Source organism: Leptodactylus fuscus, chromosome 11 (genome assembly GCF_031893055.1).
Source record: "Leptodactylus fuscus isolate aLepFus1 chromosome 11, aLepFus1.hap2, whole genome shotgun sequence".
NCBI lineage: Eukaryota > Metazoa > Chordata > Amphibia > Anura > Leptodactylidae > Leptodactylus > Leptodactylus fuscus.
In genome coordinates, this window is record NC_134275.1 from 64,421,848 (window position 1) to 64,440,954 (window position 19,107).

The 19,107-nt window shown below is 44.2% G+C and overlaps 1 protein-coding gene and 2 non-coding genes across 3 annotated transcripts; 2 read left to right on the top strand and 1 right to left on the bottom strand.

Moving 5' to 3' along the window:
- The first annotated feature begins 5,005 nt into the window (after window positions 1-5,005).
- LOC142185176 (uncharacterized) lies at window positions 5,006-12,577 on the top strand. The gene is made up of 2 exons (XM_075260452.1): window positions 5,006-5,177; window positions 10,622-12,577. The coding sequence occupies exon 2, from the start codon at window positions 10,731-10,733 to the stop codon at window positions 12,204-12,206; it is 1,476 nt and encodes a 491-aa protein (XP_075116553.1). The 5' UTR covers window positions 5,006-5,177; window positions 10,622-10,730; the 3' UTR covers window positions 12,207-12,577.
- On the top strand, window positions 6,099-6,208 carry TRNAL-CAA (transfer RNA leucine (anticodon CAA)). Its single transcript has 2 exons — window positions 6,099-6,136; window positions 6,163-6,208. It is a non-coding gene; the product is annotated as a tRNA-Leu (tRNA).
- Window positions 6,333-6,406, bottom strand: TRNAR-UCG (transfer RNA arginine (anticodon UCG)). The gene has a single exon. It is a non-coding gene; the product is annotated as a tRNA-Arg (tRNA).
- Window positions 12,578-19,107: the final 6,530 nt, after the last annotated feature.

The window sequence follows — 19,107 nt, forward strand, 5'->3', positions numbered from 1 at the left end:
CTCAAATACAAAGTAACTGCAACACAAAAGTCTCACGTATTCTCTGAATTACAGCAACAACAAGATACAAAGTTACATTTCATATCCCATCCCTTATACACAGTACGAAAACCTTACCCACGCCTGTATATACCCACTGCTACAATCACCGCAGACGAAGTCGCGGGTACCAGCTAGTACTGTATATACTAGAGTATAAGCCGACCCCCCCCCCCTAAATTTTACCACAAAAAACTGGGAAACCTTATTGACTCGAGTATAAGCCGAGGGGGAGAAATGCAGCAGCTACTGGAAAAGTTCAAAAATTAAAATGGTCGGAGTTTTTGGGTGCAGTAGATGCTGGGTGCTGGGAAAGGGGAGGGGGTGTTTTGGTTGTCTGTCTGCCCCTTCCCTGAGCTTGAGGACTGAGTTTTTTTCCCCCCACTTGGAATTCAGTCTGGCTGACTATAGGGGATCTGTAGTGCTCCTATTAACCCTTTCCCAACTGAACAGGAGCACTGCAGATCCCCTATATTCAGTAGACACAGGGGTACCTAATATATTTGTGTTTCACAGTCATTTTCTACTTTTATATGTATTCTAGGGAAATGAGGGATTTACAACTTTTATTTATTTTATTTTTAAAGCTTCTTTTTTTTCCCCACTATTTTATGGGAGATTCTATACATTACTATTGTGGCTGGTCATAGACCCCCCCCCCCCCCCCCTAAAAAAAAAAAAAAAAAAAAACACTTTCTTTTTTTTGCTGACTCCAGTATAAGCCGAGGGGGGCTTTTTTCAGCACAAAAACTGTGCTGAAAAATTTGGCTTATACTCGAGTATATACGATACTTTGTTTTTAATGGCCAGAAAACAAAAACGTGTACCGTATTTTTCGGACTATAAGACGCACTTTTTTCCCAAAAAATTTTCGGGGAAAAGAAGGGTGCGTCTTATAGTCTGAAGGTGGCGCCTGGCATCCGCTGTAATAGAGAGGCGGAAGCCGGCAAGTGATAGATGCCATTACAGGTGCCGGGGCCTGAGACATCGCTGCGCTCCTCTGCCCTGCATGAAGCCAGCAGCGGCAGGGGCTCCTCAGTCCCCCCACTGCTGGCTTCAAGAAGGGCAGAGGATCGTAGCGATGTCTCAGGCCCCGGCGTCTATCCCTCCCCGGCATCCGCCTCTCTAGTACAGCGGATGCCGGGTCAGTATCCGTGGCCCGTTCTCCCCCGGGGCCGGTCCCCACCGGCCCCGTACCTGTAAAGTTGCAGGCCGGCTCCTGCGCGGCGATATCGCAGGAGCCGACCTGTCCGGGTGACAGCCGGGAGCCTAATGAGGCTCCCCGGCCTGTCACGGCTATATTAGTATTGCGGCTGGTCTCTATGACCAGCCGTAATACTAATAGACAGAATGTCCCATAGACGGCAATACAGTTGTATTGCCGTCTATGGGACTTGCGATCAAGCGTCTGCAGGCTCAAGCCCCCGGGGGGGAATAAAATAGTAAAAAAAAAAGCTTTAAAAATATGAAATAAATAAAAGTTCTAAATCACCTCCTGTTTTTTTTTCAATACAAGGTGATCTAAGCAATAGATATCCCCCAAAATGGTATAACTAAAAAGTACAGCTGGCCCCGCAAAAAAAAACACTCTATGCATCCCCGTACAGCTGCAGGGTCACCTGTCAATGTGGCCTTGCAGCTGTTGCAAAACTACAACTCCCATATATTAAATATTTTACCAGTTTTTGCTTCAAAATTTTTTTTCCCTATTTTCCTCCTCTAAAACCTAGGTGCGTCTTATAGTCCGAAAAATACGGTATGTCAGTTTTTCACAGACACTTGTCCTATCAGAATGGAATGGTCATGTGAATATAGAATTAGATTATATGTGTTGTGGTCCACGATGGTCTTCCATAGCCAGACGAGGGTCAAAACTCAGAACAGGCGCAAATCTTTCTATTACACCTCACCTCTGTGTAGTCTGTAACACAAGACGTTACATCTTGCTGGAATGATGGATGAATAATAACAGTAATGATCACCATTAGAGATGAGCGAACACTATTCGAAACAGCCGTTTCGAATAGCACGCTCCCATAGAAATGAATGGAAGCGGCTGGCACGCAGACTTTGCCGGCAGCTGGCCGCTGAACCCCCCACGTGCCAGCTACGTCCATTCATTTCTATGGGAGAGTGCTATTCGAAACGGCTGTTCGCTCATCTCTAATCGCCATAACTCATATAATGTGGATATCAAACAAGGTAATTTCTAATATCCTTCAAGAACAGGTATGAAGAGATCCATGAAATAGGGCTGTAAAATGGCAAGTTCCATGTTTTCTTGGATCAATAGAACAACAGCTTTGTGAATAGATCCATTAAGAATTTATGGGGTCGTGTGTAGCTGTTAAAACAATGCACAACATATGGCTGAGGAACCTTGTCGTGTGAATAAGCCCTCATTCCATTGTCAAGTCAGAAAGATAAACCAGGGCTGTGATGTCGGAGTTGGGGCCCATATTGGGTGGAGTCAGTGTGGGAAAAAAAAGTTTCTAATTAAAAAATGAAATAATTGTTTTACAATATATTATACAATTATGTATATTCTAAAGTGAATTAGATGTAGAGTTTGTTACATATTTACTGGAATTCAGTCACAAATTTTATTTTTTTTGTGAATTAAAACCACTTTACTGCTTGTGTTTCACCAGAGCTGTCAACCATTTTCCGAAGTGGGAGTCGCGCTGTGGAGAAATAAGATTTGGAGTTGGCAGTTTAGCCTATACTGGCTCACACACTAATATGAACACAGGACCTGGCAAAACCAGGCTAAAACCTTTACTCGCCAGTTGCCAGTGGTGGCAGCTCCGATCTTCTGCATACAAGTGCCTTGGCTGATACCACCAGTGATATCCCCCTTGTGACCGTTACAGCCCACCACGTGTCAATGGTGACCTCTTCACATATGCCACGTGACTGCTGTGATGAGCCATTTGTGAAGAGGTCACCACCTAGGACTGTTATTGGCGGTATCAGTCAACAAACAGCCCAGGGATCTGCAATCTGAAGACTGGAAATGGAGGCCCAGGGAGAGGTAAGTAAAATGGTCAGATATTCCCTGCTCCTTTGGGTTTCTTTTATAATTCACCCTTCTGGTGTATCCATATAGGACTGATGCTGCAAACGTGAAATCCACACCAGCAAAAAGGCTCCTAAGGCCCAACTTGCAGAATGCAGCTAAAAAACGCAGTGAAAGCACATTTAGGACAACGCTCCATGTTGCGGAAACACAGCTTTTTTGTTGTAGATTTTATTGCAGTTTTTTGAGCCAAAGCCAAGAGTGGCTACAGAAGGAATGGGGAATATATAGGAAGTTCTTATACTTCTCCCTTCTGCTCCATCCACTCTTGGCTTTGGCTCAAAAAACGCAGTAAAATCTGCAACAAAAAAAGCTGATTTTTGCAACATGGGGCTTTAGCCTTAGGTTTTGGGTTTTTTTCTACGTTCTCCTGTGGTTCTTTCTATAGGGAATATGCTTGCGTATCCCCTGGTAAAATTGACATGCTGCGTTTTTCAAAAACTTGCACATTTTTGAAAAAACAGCTTCTCCGCTACGTTTTGTTTTTTTATCTACAAGGTGTGGATGGGATTAGTAAAACAGAGGGTTTTTTTCTGCTGCACGTTTGCAACATAGGACTTTACCCTAATTATTTTTTGGGGGGTGGGGGTTGACCAAGACTTTAGGGAGCCTTCACACGGAGTAAACGCGTGTGGATTTTTGCAAAATACACGTGTAAAAATAAGACTCTCATTGACTTCAATGACATTCTACAGGCGTATTTTTACACGTGTAAAAAAATATCATTGAAGTCAATGAGAGTCTTATTTTTATAGGTGTATTTTTACACGTGTAGGCTCCCTTAAATTGAAATTTCAGTGTGTTTGTTGTTCGTTTTATTCTTTGTCATGCAATTTGTACAAACTCCACAGCATAAGGCTTCATGGCGACTTTAGGCAAGATTCTTGTCAAACAACCAAATATAACGCCTTGCGATGCCTTCTCTGATCTACAAGTGAAATTGAGACTGATGGTGCTGCGACTTCTACAGTGCAGGCTACTTTTGGAACTAGAAGTTGCAGTCACGGCACCCTGAGGATTGCAGTCACTCCATGCACTTATATTAGTGAGAGAGTCTCGGGGCAACTCAGCAAATGGATTCAAAATCCAGTTTATGCCTACATTCACACTAGCATCGGGCAATCTGCTGTTCTGGTCTGATAGGTGGACACTACAACAGTGGTCATATATGGAGCCCATTAATATAATGGGACCTGTTGGGGATCCATTCTTTCAGGCTAAGCCACAGGAAACAAAAAGCACTGTGGGAAAACTGCAATGGCCTTCCATTATACCTATAGGGAAACCGCCGGCGTTTCTGTAGGAATAATTGACACGCTTCAATTTCCAAAAACGCGGCGGTGTATTTTTCCACCAGCTGTGAATGAAGGGCCTGTAAAACACATCCTATTATTTTACGTTTATGGCACGTGGGGTCCTGGCTACAAACCGAAGCTTTCTGCCAAAAAAAAAAGGCACCACTTGCAGACTTTTCTGTCCAATTATTTTGGCCGCGCACTGCGATGCAGATGTGAACGTAGCCCTAGGGGTCACTAATCGCTGCATAGATACATCTGTGTAAAATCTCATCCACTTTGCTGTAATATGTTGCATTTTTTCTGCACAAACTGTGAAAAATCTGCACTGTGTGAACTAACCTAAGTGTGATGTTCCATGAGCAGCCCCCAATATAACATTATAGTCAGTATTAGTTCTGTCATTCTCTTCTATGTCCTTTCCACTGTCTCTAACCAGTGCATAGGATTGGAAACAGTGCAAATGTCGCCAGTCCTGTCCCTTCCTCCATGGCAGGTACCCCCGGCCTCCCCCCGGACTGGTCAGCTGCCGGAGAACAGGAACCAGGTCAGTAGTGTGTAGGAAGTAGACGCGTCGGGTGCAGCGGGCTCTTCCGCGCAGGCGCAGTGCAGCTGTCTTGCCGCCTGTACTGTGTGCTCTCATCCTGCACTACATGACCCATGATCCTCAGCGAGTTGCAGCAGCTGACTTGTTGTGATCGAAGTTTTTAGGTTGCGTGCGCTGGAATTGTCTCTGATGATGGGATCGGTGATGATCGGTACATGTGAGTGCTGCTTATGTGTGTACTGAGGTGTATGGGGACTGGTCATGTATGTATATGGGATGGGCACTGCTGATGGCTGGCAGGCTGCCATGCAATGCACCCAATCACATCATAGCCTTATATTATGGGAGACACTTGTGAACATTGGCAGGGTATTACTCTATGTATATGGTAACTAATAACCCTGCAGCGCTGGCGGAAATATTGATTCAGTTACGTCCGCGTTCTAGCAGAATGACATTGTGGATGGTGTCTATGATGACCGCCATGTTTATTAGGCCCCCCCACACACCCTCTTATATGTCCACATAGCATGTATCTCATCCAAAGTGCCCACAGCGCAAACTGATCCATGGTGAGGGATTTACAGCAGAAACGCAGAGTGCAAGAGCTGGGACGTACCCGTGATACTTATCCATTCAACTCCAACCCAAAAAACACTTTGAGTGGTTTGTGCCATGTAATGGAAAATTCAGCAGTGGACACATCCCATGTAGATGTACCTTAGAGGGAGTCTGTTCCCAGAACCCAGCATATCAATTCCAGCCGGGAAGCTAGATAGATTAGGGTGCCCTGAATCTTAGGGGGTGTTTTTGGTCTCTTGTGAATCGGTGCCTCCACTGCCGACATATCGCCGGTTTTGTCAATATGCAAAGGAGCTCTTTGGAGCCACGAGAGCTTTGCGGCTTACCTCTTTGGAGGAACGGCAACGCTCTCGTTGCTCCAAAGAGCTCCTTTGCCTATTGACATAAACAGCCATATCTCCGCAACAGAGGCACCGCTTCACAAGGGGAACACACTGTTTGATTCAGGTGACCCTAACCTATCTATCTTCCGGGCTGGGTTGATATGCTGGGTTTGGGTCAGAGACTCCATTTAACCGAGTGGGAAAGGCATTGGAGGCGGGAGCGCGAGAGCTTTGTCAGGATGGCCGAGTGGTCTAAGGCGCCAGACTCAAGAGTAACTTCTTCACCAAAGTTGGGTGTTCTGGTCTCCGAATGGAGGCGTGGGTTCAAATCCCACTTCTGACAGTTAGCTTTTGCCCTTGGAAACTCTTACGTGGCTGTTGCTTGGCTTGAAACGTGACCTATCGTGCTAACCGAGTTTAGCAGAAGGTAAAAGAGGGCTCTCGACCTCTAGCATCCAGCCCGGCCGCGACCACGAAGGGACTCGAACCCTCAATCATTCTGATCCGAAGTCAGACGCCTTATCCATTAGGCCACGCGGTCTAGGACAGCTTCCTTCCCTTAGAAAGGTGGAGGCCGCGCAATACGAAATCTTTTGCTTGAACCAAAGTCAATGGCAAAACACATTTTAAAACATAACATAAACAGACATATCTCGGCATCGGTTCACAGGAGAAAACACTGTTTGATTCAGGTGATCCTAACCTATCTATCTGCCAGGCTCTATAAATGTCATGGGTCACGCTATCCCAAGCTTCTGTCCTAATAGAATGGCCTCTTTAGACATTTTAATGTTGTGTGGTCACTCATATACAGCCAATTTACTCTGCAAAAAGAGACTAGAGCAGAGCCCCTATTCCAAAGGTCATAAAGCTCCCAGCAGTTGACCCTACCATCATTAGCACTTTATGCCCTCATTATAAAGACTTTTTTTCTTCTTCTTACTTTTTTTTTCTTCTTACTTTAGGCCGACGAAGATGGAAAAAAGTATATATATATTCCCCTGTCCCCAATGCTCCATTGTCTTCTAGCATGGTCTGGTCTTGATGCTCCGCTGTTTTCTTCCGGAGCGAAGAAGGCCTCAGCAAAAGACACAAGACTTCACAGCCATTGAGGACTTCCGGCAAAAAAAGACAGCTGAGCAGCAGGACCAGACCACGCTGGGAGACACTGGAGCATCCGGGAACAGGTGAGTATGTTTTATATGAAAATAAGAAACTTTGTAATATATCTTATTAAAGAAATCTCTTTCTTCTACTTTTCAGGAAGAGTTACTTTCTACATATTAGTCTTGGAAGAGAGGAGGTGGGGGTGAAGATGCTACAAGGAACGTTCACTCTGCTATGCTTTGTTCTTTTAACATGGCTAGGTTTGCATCAACCTCTTTCTCCTCCACCCCTCCCTTCTCCATAGAGTTCTATGTGTGAGTAAGAATACAATCTAATGCAGAGGTGGGCAATTAATTTTCCCATGGGGCCGTACAAGAAATTGAACCTATTCTAGAGGGCCATGCGTGCCGTGGCAAATTTAGCTCCACCCACTTCTATGTTGACTCCGCCCATTCTCAATCATCTTTTCATGTATCCCCACACAGTATAATCCTCCTACAGTCACCCGTACATTATATGCCCCCACATTATAATGTTCCTTTCTATTACGTCCCTCTCCTGGTGCCCCAGTTTAAACTGGTGGAAACCCGAGGGGGACATTAAACTTGGGCAGCTGGAAGCAACAATTAAACCATAGGGGTAGATGAAGGGTGACATTAAACTGGGGGCAACTATGCTGTGTTCCACATTATTATGCAAAAAGTGTTTAGGAGTGATAAGGTAAGGTTTTGTTTGTCAGTTAAACTCATTGATGGTGATGTGTGTCAGGGCTCTTTATATCACTGAGAGCAATTGCAGACGCCTGTGCTAATTAGTTTGGCAGGTGTGTCCAATTAAAGGGAAGACTACTTAAGAAGGCTGTCCCACATTATTAAGCAGCCTACATTTCCTTCCAAAATGGGAAAGAAAAAGGATGTTTTGGCTGCTGAGAAACAACAAATTGTGGAGTATTTAGGTCAAGGAATGACTACAATCAACATTTCCAAGACACTTCATCGTGATCATTGCACAATCAAGTATGTAGCTGATTCACAGCACACACGTGTGCATGCTGATAAGGGATAATTGAGGACTCTTACCAACAGACATTTACGTCAGGTTAAAAGAGCAGCTGCAAAAATGCCTTGTCATATCAGCAGACATGTTTTTGAAGCTGTTGGTGCCTCCAACGTCCCCCGAACAACAAGATGCAGGGTCCTTCAGAGGTTTGCAGCTGTGTGTAAGCCATCCTGTCCACCTCCTCTATCCACTGCACACAAGCAGAAATGGCTCCAGTGGGCCAAACAATACATGAAGACTGACTGCAAAACTGTTTTGTTTACCGTTGAGTGCCATGCAACGCTCGATGGTCCGGATGGATGGAGTGGAGGATGGCTGGTTGATGGACACTCCATGCAAATACGGCTACGGCGCCAACAAGGAGGAGGTGGAGTAATGTTTTGGGCTGGAATCATGGGGAGAGAGATTGTCGGCCCCTTTAGGATCCCTGAAGGGGTAAAGATGAACTCCATAATGTATGAGAAGTTTCTCAAACAGCACTTCCTGCCATGGTTCAAGAAGAAGAACCATGCAATCCACAGCAAGATCATTTTCATCCATGATAATGCACCAATGTCTCATGCTGCAAATAACACATCTGCATCTCTGGCTGCTATGGGCATAAAAGGGGACAAACTTATGGTGTGGGCTTCATGCTCCCCTGACCTCAACCCCATTGAGAACCTCTGGAGCATCATCAAAAGGAGTGTCTATGATGGCGGGAGGCAGCTCACATCTAAGCAACAGCTCTGGGAGGGTATTCAGTCCTCATGCAAATGACCATTTTTTTGTTCTTTATAACAATAAAAGGTTGAAAACTCTGCTGTTCATAATAATTTAGAACATGCATTTTGAGTGCATTTTTTGTTTATTTTTTTAATTAAAATATACTGTTATCATAGGCAGTTTGTTCAAAAACCTTTCAACTGTACTCTAATAGTTGATGACTGGAAAATTACAATCACTGCAATTCATGTATGTAATTTTTGAAAATACGAGAAAATTTTATTTGCATAATAATTTGGAACACCGTGTAGAGGCAGACAGGTCCCCCTCCAGCTACCTGCACGGTTTAATGCCCCCTCCAGTTGTCCCCGGTTTAATGTCCCTCCAGTTTAAGTGCCCCCTTCATCTACCCCCAGTTTCATCTGCCCCCCTCCATTTCTCTATCAGTTTCATATCCCCCCTTCATCTGCCCCATTTCATGTCCCCCCTCCATCTCTGCCCCCAGTATAACAGTCCCCCTCCATACCTGCCCCCAGTATAACATTCCCCTTCCATCTCTGCCCCAGTATAACATTCCCCTTCCATCTCTGCCCCTAGGTTACTCAGACACAGACTCTCCACCCTGCATCTCACATCCCCCCTCCCTCCCCTCTCAGTACCTTAGGACACACACCACACGTCTCCATCTTCTTGCACTGTCCTGCCGGCACTAAGACACGCCTCCCTAGTCAAGCTATGTGGGCCGGACTGAATCAGTCAGGAGGCCAGATATGGCCCGCGGGCCATACATTGCCCAGATCTGATCTAATGTATACAAGCAGTCAGAATGAGGATAAAGGAGCCGAAGAACGGCTTAAGAAAGGCTATTCTCCTGCCTTTAGATGTCTTCTCCGGGCCGCCGTTCGGTATGTAATCCGGTTTTCATCGGTATGAAAATGAGTTCTCTTACAGCACTGGGGGCGTCCCCAATGCTGCAAGAAAACTCTCCAGCGCCGCCCCCATCTTCTTCAGGAACGCTCTCTTCACGCGTCTTCTTCTGGCGCTGGCTTCAAACTTCTAGGCCTAGGGCAAAGCAGACTCCGCATGCCTGCCGGGCCACAAGAAAATGGCTACATACAATACTGTGCAAGTGGCTATTTTCGTGTGGCCAGCGGGCATGCGCAGTTGGCTTTGCCCGAGGCCTAGAAGTTTGAAGCCACCGCCGGAAGAAGACATGGAGAGGCTGTTCCTGAAGAAGATGGAGGCAGCACTGGAGAGTTCTCTCTCAGCATTGGGGACGGACCCAGTGCTGCAAGAGAACTCATTTGCATACCGACGAAAACCGGATTATATACCGAACGGCGGCCCGGAGAAGACATCTAAAGGTAGGAGAAGAATAACCTTTCTTAAGGCTATTCCTACGTGTTGGGGACACAAAAATGACTTTTAATGACTGGATCCCTTTAATAAGTGTTGAAGTAAACAGATCTCCTTAATAAGATATATTACAAAGTTTATTATATTCGCATGCACTATTCATTTGAGTAAAGTTGTTTAGAACTGGCGGTATGTTTTAAAGCAGGCTCCCGCCGCTATCTCAGTAGTCCTAGAAGACCATCATAGGGTAATACAAATAAAGCCACAGATTATACATATTAGCCTTGAGTACATATATATATACCGGTATTATCCCTCTACCTCATAGATTGTAAGCTCTTTTGAGCAGGGCCCTCAGTCCCATTGTGTGAAATGACGTTCTTTGTTATGTATGTCTGTCTGTATCTGAACCCTATAAATTGTACAGTGCTGCGGAATATGTTGGCGCTATATAAATATAATGTATTATTATTATTATTATTATTATACATCTTTAAATATGCTCATGTTATGTTTTTATTTTTACTAGACTGAAGATGCCATAGTTGTCATCCTATGGTCAGCAATGGACCATTGATCCTCTGAGTGACTTTGTTGCCGTCATCGAAACGTTCAATCAAAAAATATATTGATCAAAAATGAACGAAAACTCTCTCCCAATAAACCTGACCATGCACAAGTATCACTGCATAGAATGTGGTGAGAGCTTCAATAATGAACCCGCCTATATATCCCATCAAATTACACACACCATAAAAATGGAAGAGCTATCTCCTACTTATTATACTGATCAGGATTATTCACCTCCGGACCTGCCAGAATCAGAACCAGTGCAGTGTTCAGAATGTGGAGATTTTTTTTCATCTCTTTTCGAACTTCACATCCATTTTAAAACTCACGTAAAAGAGCGACCGTTTTCTTGTACGAAATGTGGGAAATGTTTTAGTTGGAAGTCCAATCTTAAGAGACATTTGAAGATTCACATGAAGGAAGACATTGTGATCACAAAATGTGTTAATGGGAAAACATGGGAGGAAATCGAGACCGAACTGAGACCTTATCCCTGTCTTCAGTGTGGAAAAACGTATGCGTGTATTACATCGCTTAAGAAGCACCAGAAGCTCCACTCTTCACAGGGGGCATACGCCTGTCCTGAATGTGGAAAACAATTCTCATCGAGCTCCAAGGTGAAAAGTCACCTAAAAACGCATTCTGGCGAGAAACCGTTTCAATGTATGAAATGTGGCAAACGCTTTGGCTGGAACTCGAACCTAAAGAGACACCAAAGGGTCCATATCGGAGGTAAAGGATGCAAACCGTTTAATGTACCTTCAAGCTCTAACATGGACACCGAAACTCTCAATGAATGTGCGGAGCTATTCACTAAGAACGTCTACTATGTGAGCAACGATGAAATCCACCAAGTGGTCAAGTTGTTTCCCTGTTTAGAGTGCGGAAATTATTTCAACAGTTGTTTGCAGCTGAAAAAGCACCATCGAGTCCACACCAAGCAGAAGGCCCTGATTTGTGATGAATGTGGGGCCACGTTCTCCTGTAAATTTAAATTCCGCAGCCATCAAAAGGTCCATACGAGAGAGAAGCCCTTCAAATGTCTCACGTGTGGAAGATGTTTCGGATGGAAATCGAATCTTACAAGGCACCTAAAAGTTCACGCCAATGAAAAACCTTTAGTGTGTCAAGAATGCGGTAGGAAATTTTTGTGGAGCTCAAACCTCAGAAGACATGTGAAAATTCATTTAGGACAAAGGATCGCTTTGTGTCTTCAGAATAGGTCATCTCTTACCTACAAGAAGATTAGTCCGATTGCCATCAAAATGGTTCAGACAAGGTATCGAGAAATTGCCCAGTCTGGTCAAGACGTTTGTTTTATATCCATTACTGGGAAACAACAGTTTTACGTAAGAACCAAACCGTACGGATGTATTAAATGCGGTAGACGATTCCGGTCATATTTTAATCTTTTCCTTCACAGAAGGATTCACGCAAGGTCAAAACCGTTTTCATGTTCTGAGTGTGGCGAAAGGTTTTCGGCCAAAAGACATCTTCTTCAACATGAGAGAATTCACATTGGGGAAAGTGTTGTCATTTTATGAGGAGGAAACCGCTTTTCAGATTCTTTCACGTTTCCTTTGACGTAGTTCACAATGCTAGAAAAAGTTTACGTAGAATTTGTGTTAAAAGACCAAAAACCTAACATAGTGTTGCTTGTATGTAAGATTGGTGTATTTATGTATTGTTGAAGTGGCGAGTTTAAGCATTTGGGAAAGGGACACGTCACATGTCCCCTATCTGCTTACCCCTTATCACCAGCAGTAAGAGCCATCAAAAGTTGCGTTTATGCTCCTTGTATTCGCAAAGATCTAATTTGGGGTTACATTACACATTTACAGGCAATAATCTATTTGGGTGCAAGCTATTCCGCTATACTAGTACAATAAATTAAGAATATCATCAAAAAGTTATTATTTTGGGGGGGTTTTAAGTAAGTCAATTGAAAAAGTGAACCCCATATATTATATTTAGTCATTACAAACAGGGTGAACTTTTTCAAGTGTCTCTTTCTGTTAATGTTGATGATTATGGCTTGTAATGTTTGCAATGACTCAATGCAGTGGCGTAACTAGGAGTGGCGGGGCCCCGTGGCAAACTTTTGACATGGGGCCCCCTCCCCTTCCTGACCAACATCGAAGACCTTGACCGACCGCCCCCCCCCCCTTCCGCCACATTCCTGCGAGTTCTATTATGCCCCATAGTGACCCCCGCACACAGCATTGTTCCCCATAGTGGCCCCTAGCACAGTATTATGCCCCATAATGAACAACCATGAACAATTATTATACTTTGCGGTCTTTTCAGACCCCAGAGTATAATAATCGGAGACCTGGGGGGATACAAACATTAATAAAAAAAACACTGTTACTTACCTATCTCCCACTCCGCTGCAGTTTTCGGTGGTTTCGGCCATCTTTAATGACGTACTGATGTCACATGACACAGGCCCCGGTCATGTGACATCAGGAACCTCACACAACTAGGCCCGGAGGGTGGAAAGGTAAGTAACACGTTTATTATGTTCCCTTACCTTTCCGGGGCCTCCGATCATTATACTCGGGGGTCTGAAAAGAGTCTGAGTATAATAATAGTGTTTGTGGTGCCCCCACAGGGATAGCGGATGTCGCCGGGCCCCCAATGTCACAGGCCCTGTGGCAACCGCTACCCTGGTAGTTACGCCCCTGACTCAATGTAATATATGGGAGTCACTTTTTCAATTGAATTACTAGAAAAAAATAACTTTTTGATGATATTCTAATTTATTGAGATGCGCTTGTATAAGGAGTGCACTGTTTCCAGATAGACTTGGCAGGGCTATGGACTCAGTAGTCCAATCTACTGACTTGGACTTCTCTATTTTTCCATAGTCCAAAACCAACTCTAGCTCTGACTCTGACAGACGCAGTAAACTCCTCTAATTCACAAACAATCTAGTGGCAAATGCAACAAACTATCAATTTAATTAATTACGTAATAATTGTATAATCAAAAATAATGAATTTATTTCGAAGCCGGAATCAGTAACTTCTATTTTCTTCTTCCATCTCCACCCAAGACTGTCCCGACTCCCATTGCACAGCCCTGAGACTTGGCTATTAATTCCTGTAGCTATCCATGTCCTCTGGCTGGTGAACTTAATGGGGTACTTTATGGGGTCAATTTCAGTCCATGGGGGTTTTCTGAGAGAAACAATGTCAGAGGGAACTATGATGGCAGGCAGTCATTGTGTGTTGAGCACCCACTGGTATTCTGGATATGAACCCCCATATACCGTGCCCCTTGAAGTAGTACAGTTTGGCAGTGTAGCTCTTGAACAAAGCAAGATTTTGCACTTCAGTATTACACTAAAGTACATATGGCACTTAATTTATTTTTATGGTTCCACTCCATCTAAAATAAGAAATGAAAAAATTTTAACAAAAATTCTTGATGGGGAAAAAAAAAATCTGCTTTGTCATAGACACAATGGAACATGTATAAAGTGTTTTTGTGTCATCAATTTTTCAATTGTGCAAAACTTATTCGATAGCACTTTTTTTGCAACATGTATATAAATTTGACACTAAAAACTATATTTTGGACCATCTCCCTGAAGCCTAAAATGTCTTACAAGGGTTGCAAAATAAATGAGAAATATTGCATGTGCGACTTCACTTGTTTACATCTGGTTGAACCAAGTGTCGGGAGAGCGCTCTGCAAATTTATGTTATTCACAATCCCCATCAATGTGCACATTGAGCCAAGAGAGCACAGGTATATTGTCAGAGGAATAGAGAAAGACATTGAGCCGATGGCTTAAAGGGATTCTACCATTAAAACCTTTTTTTGTGTGTGGATAAGACGTCGGAATAGCGTGGTTTCCGCGTCGCCGTTCCTCAGAAATACTGTTTTTTACCAGTATGCAAATGAGTTATCTCGCAGCGATGGGGGCGGGCCCCCGTGCTCAAACAGCGATGGGGGCATCCCCACCACTGCCAGAGAAGTGTCTCCAAGCTCCGCCTCCTTCTTCGTCCGCCGCGTCATCTTCAATGTCTTCTTCCGGCGCAGGCTCGTAACTTCTAGCAGAGCAGACTGCGCAGGCGCACAGGCCACGGGAAAATGGCTGCTAACAATAATGTGCAAGCGGCCATTTTCCCGTGACCTGTGCGCCTGCGCAGTCTGCTCTGCTCGAGGCCTAGAAGTTACAAGCCTGCGCCGGAAGAAGACATTGAAGATGACCTGTAAACTAAAGGGCTGCAGATACTGGAAACTGAGGACCTGAAAGAGGTGAATTATTTTTATATTTTATTTTATGGCCCCTATTTGCAGAGTTGGAAACTCTTTTAAACGTTTGTTATGAGAAATCCTCTAAGTGTTTATTCACATGTTGCGGTCGTTTAGTGGTTTTTGCTGAGATTTCATGAATCATGGAAATGCCAGTAACTTGACCAAGACATATAAATAAATCCTAAGGGGGCATTCATACGGGGTAAAGTGGCGCTGATTCTGGCACGATAACTCGTGGCAGAATCAGCGCTGAAAAAAAGACTCCTATTGACTTCAATGGGTTCTGGTTTTCGCGCGGAACACATTGAATTGAATGGGAAGCTTTTTAACCTATTGATTTCAATGTGCGGAAAACGGAACTCATTGAAGTCAATAGGAGTCTTTTTTTCAGCGCTGATTCTGCTACGACGAGTTATTGTGCCAGAATCAGCGCCACTTTACTCCGTGTGAATGCCCCCTAAGGCACAGGAAGGAAGGAAGGGCTCGTTCACATCTGCGCCCGCTCTCCGTTTATACAGGTTTCCGCTTCCTGCCCGAAACTGGGCAGGAGACGGAAACCTGCCGGCATTTTTCAAACCCATTCAAATGAATTGGTTTGAAAAGTGTGTGGCCGTGAGCGTTGTATGCTCTCTGCGGCGAAACGTTTTTGTTTTGTTTTTAACCGGACACAGAGTCGGACATGCAGGACTTTGTGTCCAGTTTAAAAAACTGTTTCGCCGCGGAGCGCACAAAACGCTCACTGGAGCTCACTGCCGGACCTGGTCTGACAGGTTTCTGTCTTCTGCATGTAGAAGACGGAAACCTCAGAATGGAGACCGAACGCTGGTGTGAACCCAGTGTAAGCCGAAAAAATGTGCTCATGTTTCCTGTACACTAAAGGATCCTAAGGTGGAAAATCCGTCTTTCCCCCATTTGTTGCAACATTTGCTCACTTTTCAGTGAAATATTACTAACTTAGTTTAAATAAGGTCGAATTTCCTCTTTTTTTTGTTTTACACTTTTTGTCCTTTCAATTGACATAATGAATATGTCCATCTAGGGGCCATTCACACAGTGGAAAATGGAGAATTCACCTTCATTTTCTGGCCGCTGGTCTCCACGTTGGGGCATCCTCTGAGCTGTAGATTCTGTAGCCAAATCAGCTGCGGCATGCGTGGCAACATCAAGCAGGGTGCTTACTTTTTCAGTGTCTTGTTGCGATCTCTGCCTCCCATTGAGGAGGAATCTGAGTGGAATCTTCCGCTGATTCGGAAGCAGAATCTGCCCCCAAGTCAGCATCAAAATCCACATCCCTTTAATGTTGACCAAAAAAGACTATTGTGACCCAGCATTTAGTGTGACATGGCCGACCGATAAAAGTCATAATGGACATTCACTATAATTCATTGTCTCACGAAGACAATCCCTGTCCATATACCCTGTGACGGTATGTTCACACGGGGAAACCATTTCCGCCGTGTGACTTTTCCGCACTGTATCGGCATCCTATTGAGGCATCCCGCTCCTGATTAAGCCTAATGAATGGGTCTAAAGCAGGAGGGTGTCTCGAGCTGCGAAATCCTTGGGAAGATAGGGCATGTTGCTTCTTTTTGCCGCTAGTGGAAAAAAAATCGCTAGCGGAAAAAAAAAGCGAAGGACTCCCATTAAAATGAATGGGAGGCCTTTTTGCAGGCAGATTTTGAGGCAGATTCGCGTCAAAATCCGCCTGCAAAAAACCGTGAACATACCCTTAGGCTCCGTTCTCACGGAGTAACGTGCCACTCATTTAGACACGTAAACAAGTGTCAGTGCGAGGCGCTTCAAAACAGATCCCATTGACTTCAATGGGTGCCGACTTACGCGCGCTACACATTGAAATCAATGGGAGGCTTTATAACCCATTGATGACATGGTTCCTTCTTTATAATTCTGTCTTATTACCCAGACCCTAAAAGTACATTATTTCAGCTACAATTTCTTTACCCAAATTAATAAAATACAAGTTGTACATTTACTAATGCCGGGCCTCTTTGCCCCCCTGGCCTGCCAGTCTTGAGCAGAAGATTGGAGTAAGATAAGATAATGGGTGTCCTTGCTGATAATCCTGGTTGTTGCGGATGTGCTGTGGCACAGTTGTATATGGCCATGAACTACAACGCATGTCTGATTTATATTTGTCATCTGCATCATACTGAGTTTGTATGTTCTCCCCGTGTTTGCGCGGGTCTCCTCCGGATTCTCCAGTTTCCCACACACACTCCAAAGACATACTAATAGGGAATGTAGATTGTGAGCCCTATATGGGACAGTGACTGACAATATCTGTAAGGCGCTGTGGAATATGTAAGTAAGCGGAATTACTAATGTCGCCGCCAGCTCGAGTACTCGCACGCTTCTTCTGTGGTGACACTAACAACCAGTCTTATTTATGATGGCGTTCGGTTTGGCACCGCGCAGACAATAGGAAAAGCAGCTGGGCATTAGTAAATAAAGGCCGCACCCCGTGTCATCCTGTATTACTAAGCAAGTATTTGTGAAAGTAAATGAAGGCAGATAACCTATAAGTATTAACTCGCGCTCCTAACATCTCTCTATGTGCTAGGATGAAAGCTGTAAACATTTTGTAGAGTTGTGTTCAGATGTTCTAATAAAATGACTATTTAGTTGTTTGTATTTATTTGTGTAGTTTTTGGTTTTTTAGCCAAAAGTCAAAAAAATTCGAAACGTCTGGTGAAGAAGATTTGTGGGTAGGGTTGAGTGATCAGGATCAGGAAAGATCGGATCCCAATCAGCGAACGAGCAAATTTCACGATCGGGATCGGCTGGAAAATCGGATTTTGAAATCTCAAGATCGGCTTAACCCTACTGTATATATAATATTCAATTAGGGTTGAGGGATCGGGAAAGATCGGATCCTGATCGGCGATCGAGCAAATATCGGGATCGACTGGAAAATGATCAGAAATCGGATTTTAAAATCGATCCTGAAATCTCAAGATCGGCTCAACCCTATTTGTGGGATATCAACAACCAGCGGATCAGGGAGCAGTAGTTTTTGGCACTCCAGGTGTTGTGAAACTACAACTCCCAGCATACTCCAGTGACTTCTGTGTGAGTTCTGAGCAAGTGTGCATGCTGGGAATTGTAGTTTCACCACAGCTGGGCCGAAGGTCACTGATGCCTGCCTTAACGTTCCCACGTTGTCAATGCATATCCCAATTATCAAATCCTGTTGAGCAGCAGTCTGTTTTTAAAGGCTAAGTTACGACAATTCAGCGGAAACAGGAAGACCCAAGGTCTTGGACAGTACCTCTGCGCTCACTGGTTCGAACCCACAACACAGTCGAGTAAACCTTGATTAACCTCTTTATTAGAAGAACATCACGACGCGTTTCGGGCTATAGGAAGCCCTTTCTCAAGTGCAAACAAGTTATCCTGTGGCGCCAGATGAATCTTCTAACGTTCCCACGTTGTCAATACGTCGCCCAGTTATCAAGTCCTGTTGAACACTAGTCTGTTTTTAAAGGCTAAGTTACGACAATTGTCTGGGATCCATCAATAGGACTATTCACCGACGATTCTAGTTCTTAGCCTCTGTTACTAGGTGCCGCAACACTGATTCCAGCAATTTTCTCTTTAGCTCCCACCATTCCTGAGTAACAAGCGCAGTCAGTTTTGGTGTCTGCCACATTGCCGCCATGGTTTTTCCTGCAGCACTTTTTTGATGCAGCCCGTGACATGGGGCCTTAGCCTTAACTTTCATAATGACACAATGTAGTATAGTAAAACTGCGATCTTTGATCAGAGCTTTGTGTAGCCCTAGTGTAATGTGCAGAAAAAAAGTGTATATGATGGACTCCAATTTCTGCTATAGAAATGAGAGTTGACTCAAAGAGGTTAACATTGCAAATCTCAGCTAACCAGGTTTGGTAACCAAATAAGTCACAGGGGCAACGGGGCAGGCAAATGAGTCCAGAGCAGCAGCTAATGACATCCCGTTAATTCCAGGATTGTGTATAGTACAATGTATACAAACTGTACAAATACACACCCAAGCAGCTCAGAGCTGTCAGTATAGGTAATAGGACACCTGCATGCTCGGGTGATCTATTAATACAGGATAGAAAAATCCTTTTGAGAATGAACTGTCCTGCCACATAACCCCCTCCCCTGCTTTTGCCGTGTCCGTCTGATGGT